Raw genomic sequence first — 10422 nt, forward strand, 5'->3', positions numbered from 1 at the left:
AAATGCTTGCTCTATGAATGTTGATTTGGAAACCCAAAGTTCATTTCCCAAGGGAAATATAATAAACACCTTAGTGCAATTCCTGAAGCAGACAAAAATAAGTCATCATATTAGAACAGCAGAATAACTCACATCACTTCTTCCATATTAGTAACATGAGAAAAACCCTCCCTTCCACCCAGAAGAATAAATATATTCATGTAACAAGTAGGAGAAAGGGCAAAAAGGCAGAAATGGAGTATCTTAACACTGTAAAAACTATGAAAATGTATTTTATTGCATTCAACTTTTTAAAATTATGGAAATCAATAACGAAAACCCTTTCTAACACCGCAGAATCAGAAAATATCTCAGAAAAGACGTGAAGCTGACAAACAAATGAGATACAAAGAAAACCACTTAAAGAGGATGATGCAATTGTGGAAGAACTAACAGAATTTTCTGCATCAGCATTTACTAAAGAGAGAGAGGAGAAAGCCTGTTACAAAGCTAGCCAGAAGGGTTCCCACACTCTACAGGGAATGAAGCCAAGGCGATAAAGTATCACAAAAGAAGTTTTAGAAGACATGTATAAGATGAATGGTAATAAATTGTCAGAACCCAATTGTTTTCACTCAGAGTTCTACGCAAATTCAAACACAATGCTGTGGTGTATAGCCAGATGAACAGGAGTGGGCAGAAGTAGAAAGAATTGTCATGCTGGGACTCACAAATCAGTAAATCCAGCTGTCACATAAGGTAGAGTAATATATTAAAAAGAAAAACATATTAGATGGACATAGATAAACACAACACACTGGACAGTCATCGTGTTTTTAACCCTGCAAGTTGTACCTCATTCTCTTATTATTATAATTCATTATTATCGTTTATTATTATTTATTATCTTTCAGAGAGGCAAGAGGCACGTGAATGAAGATGACCCAATTGCTATGACTTACTTGGATTTTCAAGAAAATAAAGCTCATTTTGGATACAGGAAATAAAATCAAAGGATTGGAATAAAAGTAGTTTTTGACAACTGAGGGTACTGCCCACAAGATCCTTCCCAGAGATGCAGACTGGAACTTATACTATTCTGAATATTCAAAACTGATGTGAAAGGAGTAATTTATGAGGTACCAAGTCAGTAAACTGTAAATCATGTTTGTCAAATCTAAAACTGATTTCAAGAAGTGGCAAAGGACCCCAGAATGCTGGATGATGAGGATATAAAGTGAAATCCAACATAGATTTGAACAAGGTAATATACACCAGAAGAAACGCAACTAGAGCTATAGACTCTGAATTAGTATTACAACTCCAAAAAGATACCACGTAAACTATGAATAGTTTAAAAAAAGATCAGCTCAATTCATAGTTTTTACTGTCATACTAATTTAGAACTCCCTTTCTACTACCTTTATTATGGTAATACTTTTAAAATACAGGAAACCAGATCAATCTGTAGATTGGTAATGGGATACTAACACTTCATCTCCAGCTCATTAATTCCAATCCAGCCTAAGTTAACGACAGCTTTGAATCACTACCATTTAATGACTGACACTTTTTAGACTACTTGGTTCCTAAAAGGGTGTTACTTATATAATCAGAAAGAACACAGCAGTAGTAATGTGTATTATTTATCGAAGGACAACACATATCATTCACCGTCAAAATATTTAGCACTGGAACTGAGTATACTATCAACAGGTTAAGAGTTTATTTGCCACAGAAATAAATTAATTTGAGCACATCCTTTTCCACTTTAAATATACAAAGGAAAAAAATAATCAAAGAGCTTACACATGCAGTTTCTAAAACTAAGCTTTCAAAATATTACTCATCTGCAAATTGTGCCAGATCTGGAAATATACATGGTCATAGATCCTGATGAGTTTAAGTAAAAGCAATAGGCCTGTGTTCCAGCTGTTACACATTTCCCAGAATAAACATTAGGTAGCATTTCCTCCAAGACTAATTTCCAGCTCAAATTTCCAAAGTCTTTTCCAGCAGACTTACAACAAACTATTTGAGATTGCTTCCTAGCAGATTTGTGTTTATAACTCCCTGACCAATGATTTTTCACAACCAAGTGGAACAATACATTTCAACACAGCTGCAGTATGTTCCTGACACTACACTCTCTCTCGCTCTCTTTAATCACAGTGGTTACACACTGACGATTAAAGAACACACCCTGTGCTGGGGGGGGAAGTATACAACGCTGTATACTGGGGACAGTAATCACTATTTTTTTTAAAACTGTAAATTTAACTGAAATAGTCCTAACTCGTTAAAAACAAACAAACAAAAAAACCCCCATATGGTAGACAAGATAAAAACATTATTTAGAATTAGTTGAATACACACTTGTAAAAAGTATATTGGGAATTGAAATACAAGTAGGAAGTACAGCTGTCAGGTTGCATTCATTTCTACTGTTCCGGCTTCTACACAACTCTCCTGGTTCAAACTAGTAATTCACCACCAAAAAAGAAAAAAAATCACAGTAAAAGTCAGGCTCAAACAATTCCTATTGCGTCACTGAGCCCACTCAGTTTAACCAAACAGCAATGAAAGTAATGGAGCCTTACCTACATGACAGCCTCAATTACTACCAAATGTAGAATCATGTCCAATTCTGCTAATATTAACAAAGCATACATTTTCTTCTTATGAAAATAAAAATCACAGATTCATTACAAAAGCAATGGCTAATTCATTCCAAGACAGACACATTCCACTAAAACTTCAAGTCAGTAGTATTGATCAAACAGTAATCATAAGTCAAGCATTGATTTATATGTTCAAGAAAGCTACTTTTACACCCCATTGAGAAAGAGAATAAATAACAGGAAACTTATTAATACAGTTAAGTGCCACATTACTACATACCTTGTAATCTGGCCGAATGTTTGCAAAATATATGTAAGAATCAACAGCTAGCGCAATTTTCAGTCCACTTCCCTCCCAAGACAAGGCTGATACCTGTTTGCCAGGAACTTTCAGTGTGCGCAAATGCTTGTTTAAAACGAGGGAAGAAAAAAAAGTCTGAATTTATCATAGGAAAACCAGCCTAAAATACATAAACAAGAGTTTTTGAAAACCAAACATAGATCTTCTTTACAGTAGCCTATAATGACTCCAAAATTACAATACACACACAACCAAAGGAGGAAGATGATATTTACCACACAATAGTGTAAATTGTTCTTTAGCCTCAACTCTTTTTTTTCCAGAGGGAAATAAAACAGGACTTAGTGATAGTTCAAACTTACAAAAATAAATAATAGATGGAGAATGACAGTATAAACACTTTTTCCTTTGGTTGGTAATTTGAATCACCTTTATAATTTCAGTCACTACTAAAATAAACACAGTAGTACTGACATTGGACATGCCTCAGAAGTTTCATTTATGCTTAAAGTGTATCAGTCAGTTCATGTACAACACCCTTAACAGCTGATAGTTTAAACAAATAAAAACATATAGCTGTCCTAAGTCAAGAGTATACAATGAATCAGATGCAGAGCTACACAAGTTGCAGCGAGACAACAGACATTTTCCTCTTCTCTATTCCCTTTCAAAAAAAGTTTAAGGCAGTTAGACATCCACGTACAATTTCAGAACTAGCAAAGAAATACAATTTCCATCCTTTGTTTAGATATTTATTTTGCTGTGACATTTGAAGTTCAGTGAAGGAAACAATTGAAAAAATACTGTTTTCAAAAACTGTAACCTTAGTCCCATAGAGCACTTGTTTGTGGGAAGCTTTTTGTTTGCAAATAATATAGATATATGTAATAAAGGATATATTAATGTAGTATTTACTGTAAGATTTTGAATAACCTTAGGCTTTAAAAAATGCAACTTTTTACTGAGCAGAACACTGATACTTATGCTTAGATCTAACTTTGCGCCTAAACTGTTATCAATGAACTTACACCATGTAAGTACCTATTTCATACCTTTGGTCAGATGCAAATACTGGCCACACATTACTCACAGAAGAGACCACCCTCCAAAAACCTAAGTCAGTACCTGAATATCAGAAATAGTACAAAACAATTCTAAATCTAAAGAATTTACTTCTAAACACTAGATACAAAATCTGGAACACCATTTTCAGTTAAATCTGGAAGACATTAGCAACCAGAGACGTAACATTATTGCCAAAACCTTTGGTTCCATTTAATACTTTGAGCTAAGGAAACCCTTGCAGATGACATTGGATCTTAACCCCTTTCATAGCACAGCTCACAGCTCTGTCCTTACCACAGCTACCATCAGGGCTGATGAGTACTTCCTCTGTACAAGGGACAAACTTCCTCACACTGATACATAATACTAACTCACCGATTTCCAGATATACTACTAGGAGGGAAAGTGAAATTACTTTGAAAGGCAAGAGTAGCACCATAAACAAAAATAGGTAGGGAAGTTGCCTCTCAACTGTTAAGCATTTGACATCTAAAAAAGACAGGAAGTAGGAAAGACATTTACAAAATTATATCCTCAACACACAGAAGATTAGAAACAGTTTACCTTTTCCGAGGTTTCTGAGCCATTGCTTTTACTGATACCAGATGCCATTTTTTACTGACTCCATAAAAATAGAGGGGGGCATTCACTGTCTTATTTTAAACTCCTAACCTAGAGATGGCTATGTCTCTTACACAGCCAGAGAAGAAAGACAAGTACTTCCAGATTTGATACACAGATGTTAAATTAACATCTTAACTGCTGCCTTAGCGTTCCAAACCACTTATTGACTATAGTCGGGACTCAAGTGTCTGAGTCAGGTGTTCACAGTTAGATGCTATACAGATCCCATCATTTGGTGGTTTATGAGATGCCCTAGGATTTTCGTGCTGGCCACTAGCTTGCTGTTCTAAAAGGGTACCTGGTCCTGTGCCATCTTTCCAGATCCAGCTGGATATCCTAGATACCTTAGAGCATGTTAAACACACTACACACCTATATACATATATATATATATATATATACACACATACACTACAATATACATAAGTATATTAAATATTTTTACCTCACCAAATGGTGTATAAAACTGCACAATGTTTACATCTTTATCTTGAGAAGTTGCTTTTAGGGAGCCTGCCACCGCCAATACGCTTCCACAGTGGTTCCACTGAATACATACTACATTCATACCAGTGTCAATCAAAATAGGATCTAGTTTTTAAGAAATAAACATTAAGAACATAAATACAAGTAGACATTTTGGGTCAAGAGAGGCTTGTAGGTCAGTAGCTTGACCAAGTAGTTAGCACCCCACATTTTGTACCTACTGTGGTCATTCTCATCTCTCATTATCTGGCATCTTCCATTGTCATAACAGACAGCAAGACAAGGACAATCTGGTTCAATGTAGCCTTCTGTACCATGATACCAATGTATTCCAGCAATACTGAATGCTCCAGTTAAGTTCACCAAACAACTTAGTTTCATTTGCACCTAGACAAAAATGGTTAATTATTTAAAGTCATATATAACATGCTATTTTTAACAATTTAGATCTCTACTGATACTTTGCAAAAGACCAGATGTCTATGCAAAATTTTTTCCTGTCCCAAGAAAAAATTTCACATTTTCAAAATTTTAAGTTTGAAAAGCTTTCTTATTCAAAGCCAGATCAGACATATGAAAACATATATTTTAACTACAAAGTAGTACTTTAGTGTTGGCATTTTCATTATTTGAAAAGTAATTTAAAAACAAATGAAATAAACAAATAAAAAACCCCACCACACACACACATGCACACACACCCAAGGAACACTGGAACTTTGGCGGGGGGGGAGGGGGGAGGCGCAGAATGCCAAACCATTCCTGGCCACAAGAGTTTTTTTTAAAAAGAAACCTTTTTTCAGCTTTTTCTTGATACAAGTCTCTTAAATAACAGATAAAAATAATTGGAAAAAATAAGTGTCCAAATTAGAACACCAATTAAGATAAGTTTACTTTTGTAATAATTAGCCCTGTACATCTGGTAACACAGGTAAGGGTTTTTTCTGAAAGATAAGAATGCATCTGGATCACTTTGAGGAGGGCTACCACGTAACTTATGGAAGGGAGGGAGAGGGAGGGAACACATATTGTTGATAAAAGGTCCAGGGAGGGTAGGGGGAGTGACAACAAATCTTTTAAAGAATTTCAGTAATTTGCAGCACATACTAGAAACACCATGACTCACACAATGGGAAGAAAGTGGAGGGTTAAAGAAAAGAAAATGGAATGGGAAGGGAGGGGGGAGAAAATTCACCGTAATAGACATCTAAAAGTCAAGAACATAGTTCCAAACACATTGCTGTTTTCAAAGTCAGTGATTTACTTCTGTTTAGCATTTTGTCATAGTTGTATTCAATATTCCAAATAAGTAGATAAAAATAAATAAGTAAATCAAAGGTGTAGGTATGCAGAAATATTATAGTTATTTCCTTTCATTTTTCCATTTATTACCAGGCATTCTCTGAAGCATGTACCATTCCTTATGTAATAAAGAATGACAGGAGCAATAGGAAAATAAACTAGTGCTATATTCTAAAAGCACACTAGTACTTTCAACATGAGTTTCATTTAATTTCATTAGTATCACCATAAATATTTTTACATTTTCATTAAGTAATGCAAGGCCAAAAGGCATTAGTTGATGTGATATTCATTTAGCTGCCAAGAAAGGAAAGCTGCAGCTGCATTAATCTTGAATAAAAACTTTGTGCCCAAGACCTTGTCCAGTTCTCAGTGCTGAAGTCCCACATTAAACACATGAACATGAAATAAATTAAGAGGAAGTAAGTTTTTATGCCTGTTGAAGTTAATACTTTTATTATACCACCATGAACTTACAATAAAATTCCCCTGATTGTCATAAATGTGAATCTCTCCATTTGCCATTCCAAAGAGTAAAACTTTGCTATCGGAGGACCAAGCCACGTGGCACAGGTGAGTACCTTTCAAGTCTTTTCCCCAAATGCGATTGCCTGTAACAGAATATTGATTACACCTAATAAACATACCACAAAATTAAAAACAGGATGCAAGTTACCAACATAAAAATGGAAACAGCTGAAGAAAGTCAAAGCAACAGTTAGGAAGTATTAATTGTATTTATCTAGAGAAACAGAGCCACTATGTACATAATTCTGAAAACAAAAGCTATGTAATAGGCACAACAGTTAGTAGAGATTAAATTTTACCATCCACTGATCCAACAATCACAGCTCCATCTTCATATACAATACAAATCTTTTGTCCATCAGCATTCCAGCTCATACTTCGAACAACAGATTTATTTCTATTGTTAATCATCTCTTCATACCAAGCACCTATTAGTAGTGAATGGAAAACAGAGTTATACTTCTGATTTGATAATCCTCTACTGAATTCAAGGTACACACTAACCACTGAATTCAAAATTACTCTCAATTAAAAAGATATGCAAATAGGATGATGACATTTCTTAGCCATATGAATTCCTGAAGTTGTTAAAAAAAACACAAACAAAACATAATACAGACACACAAAAATTTTATAAGCTACCAAGCAATCAAATTAGGTGTTTAGTGAAATGGAGAAACCTGAGAATGGTCTGCTTATGAGTAAACATGAGATAGTAGGTTACATCTGACTCTGCAATATAATATGCTACAGAAGCAGTACATTTTGGAAAGGAATTAGAAACAAAGTTGTTCTCCCCTTTCAGTAAAACTCTAGCAAGTCTATGCTATAGTGTCCCCCAGACTGCACAGACATAATTATTGTGAAACCCAGTGTTCAGATGTGAGCTACTTATTTCCAAAAGGAACCTGACAAATGAGGGATCAGAGAGGGGAACCAAAGTCCGAGAGGAGCCTTACAGGAAGAGATCTGTGCTTATGTAATTTCAGAACTGACAAGAATACACTAGGAAACATAAATGGAGGGAACAACCGTCTGTGATAGGAATATGTATTAAGTAATTTACTGGTCTTTTCCAAAACTAAGAGATGATTTATGTGGCAGTAGCCACCGCATATCAGGTGGAAAGACTAATCAAGTGATACTTTTTATTCCTGAAATGAGAAGCTGAACTGAGATTTTATTTGTTTCCATTTTTCATTAAACAAAGCAAAACAAACCCCTTTATTTTCTTTTTCTTTCCCACATGTGTTGGAAGTGGTTAATTTGGTTGAGAGGTTTTCTGGCTTTCAAATGAATTTAAGTGTACCAAAGAAGTACATGTATTTGTGAAAAGGTCATGAACGATAAAAGCCAATTACAGCAATACACTGGTTAGTTATATTAGTTCAGTGCCTTAATTAAACATTTCTACAGATTGTTTTATGAAAGTATTTAATTGATGTTCTAAGCAGGGTTGCTAAGTTCTTGTAGTTCTACCAATATGTCTGTGCTTGATGCACTTTGCAGAACTAGTTAAATATTACAATCATACCCAGAACAGAACCTACACAAAGAAGCACTGCTTCTTTTTGTTGTTCAATATACTATTTTCCTCTAAGGGAATAAAGTAATAGAGTGTTGTGGTTTAGCCCCAGCCAGCAACTAAGCACCACGCAGCCACTCACTCACTCCCCCTCTCGCAGTGGGATGGGGGAGAGAATTAGAAAAAAAACTCGTGGGTTGAGATAAACACGGTTTAATAGGACAGAAAGAAAGAAGGAAACAACAATGATAATACCAACAAAGGAATGTACAAGAACAAGTGATGCCCAATACAGCAATTGCTCACCACCCGGCGATCGACAGCCCGTCCCCGAGCAGTGATTTCCACCCCCCGGCTAACTCCAGTTTATGTACTGGGCATGACGTCGTATGGTATGGAATATCTCTTTGGCCAGTCTGGGTCAGCTGTCCTGGCTGTGTCCCCTCCCAGCTCCCCGTGCACCCCCAGCCTCCTTGCTAGCAGGCCAGCATAAGAAGCTGGACTGTCCTTGACTGCTTAGCAACAACCCAAAACATCAGTACATTATCAACAGTTTCTCATCCTAAATCCAAAACATAGTCTCACACTAGCTTCTGTGAAGAAAACCAGCTCTATCCTGGCTGAAACAAGCACACAGAGATAAGAAAATAAGAAATTTAAAGCAGTTTACCAAGCATATGGCTAAGAACTGATACCTTTTCCTAAGGTAGGTCTGCAGGACAAATGTTTTTTTATATGCAACTACACTATGAAAAATGTAGACAAATATAAAAAAATAGTAATAAAAACTTGGAAACGTTTTAATCTATTTTGAGCTTTACAGTCTGCAAAATAAAATGTCTGAAAACGAATTGTCAAAATTGCTGGAGAAAAAATGAAAAAAGAAGAAAAGAAGATTTCTCAGAATCACAGAATCACAGAAACACTAGGTTGGAAAGGACCTTCAAGATCATCAAGTCCAACCATTAATCCAGCGCCACCATGTCCCCTAAACCATGTCCTGAAGCGCCACATCCACACGTTTCTTGAACACTTCCAGAGATGGCGACTCCACCACCTCCCTGGGCAGCCTGTTCCAATGCCTGACCACCCTCACAGTGAAGAAATTTTTCCTAATATCCAATCTAAACCTCCCCTGGCGCAACTTGAAGCCATTTCCTCTTGTCCTATCGCTAGTTACTTGGGAGAAGAGGCCAACACCCTCGTCGCCACAACCCCCTTTCAGGTAGTTGTATAGAGCGATAAGGTCTCCTCTCAGCCTCCTCTTCTCCAGACTAAACAACCCCAGTTCCCTCAGCCGCTCCTCATAAGACTAACCGCTCCTCATAAGACAACATGGAATATTATCCCATCTCAAACTTGTTCTGTAGCATACCTTTATACAGCATCCACACAATGATGAGTCCATTTTGATCACTGGTAGTCAGTTTTTGATACTGTTCATTCCATGTCACCACTTGCACAGAACCTAGAAAATTATACAATTTTTTTTTACTTACACCATTTAAATAAGTTAATAAATACCACCACATCCAACTTTATCAACCTGGAGCTTTTCAGAAATTTGCAATGCTGACTTTGATTGAGTTTTAGGAATTCATTTTGTATCACTCGTTTCCTGTTTCAAAAATCTGCTAAGCAGCTCCTTTTGCTTCTGTAATCACCCACTTGAGTAACATCCTCTCCAAATTCTGCTCAGAATATTGCTTCAATATGCAAAACCCAAATCATAGTTTTGTGGTTTCTGACTGCCTCTGACACATTAGTCTGGGAAGCTGACAAAACTTTATTATCGTAGGGAGTTTTTGTTTTTTCTTCCTCTTAATAGTTTGAGCACTCTACTCACAATTCCTTCAGACCCTCAAGTCTCAGATGGGATCCTACTCAAATATTTGACTTGACTTGAAACATCTTCAAACTGTTTCTAAGCAGCATCTTATCTCATCAGTTCAATACTGGATATGAACTTGGCCATTTCAAGCATCACACTC

The 10422-nt window shown here is 36.1% G+C and overlaps 1 protein-coding gene across 1 annotated transcript in view; it reads right to left on the minus strand.

The window, feature by feature from the left end:
- The window catches only part of WDR35 (WD repeat domain 35), a 44824-nt gene that overhangs the window by 31844 nt on the left and 2558 nt on the right, over nucleotides 1–10422 (minus strand). Inside the window, exons 3-8 of the mRNA XM_010281923.1 lie at nucleotides 9807–9899; nucleotides 7206–7334; nucleotides 6856–6989; nucleotides 5298–5463; nucleotides 5036–5181; nucleotides 2881–3006 (exon numbers count right to left, since the gene is read on the minus strand). Coding sequence (XP_010280225.1) covers nucleotides 2881–3006; nucleotides 5036–5181; nucleotides 5298–5463; nucleotides 6856–6989; nucleotides 7206–7334; nucleotides 9807–9899 — 794 coding nt within the window. The remainder of the gene's footprint in view (nucleotides 1–2880; nucleotides 3007–5035; nucleotides 5182–5297; nucleotides 5464–6855; nucleotides 6990–7205; nucleotides 7335–9806; nucleotides 9900–10422) is intronic.

This window comes from Phaethon lepturus, unplaced genomic scaffold, assembly GCF_000687285.1.
Source record: "Phaethon lepturus isolate BGI_N335 unplaced genomic scaffold, ASM68728v1 scaffold13882, whole genome shotgun sequence".
Lineage (NCBI taxonomy): Eukaryota > Metazoa > Chordata > Aves > Phaethontiformes > Phaethontidae > Phaethon > Phaethon lepturus.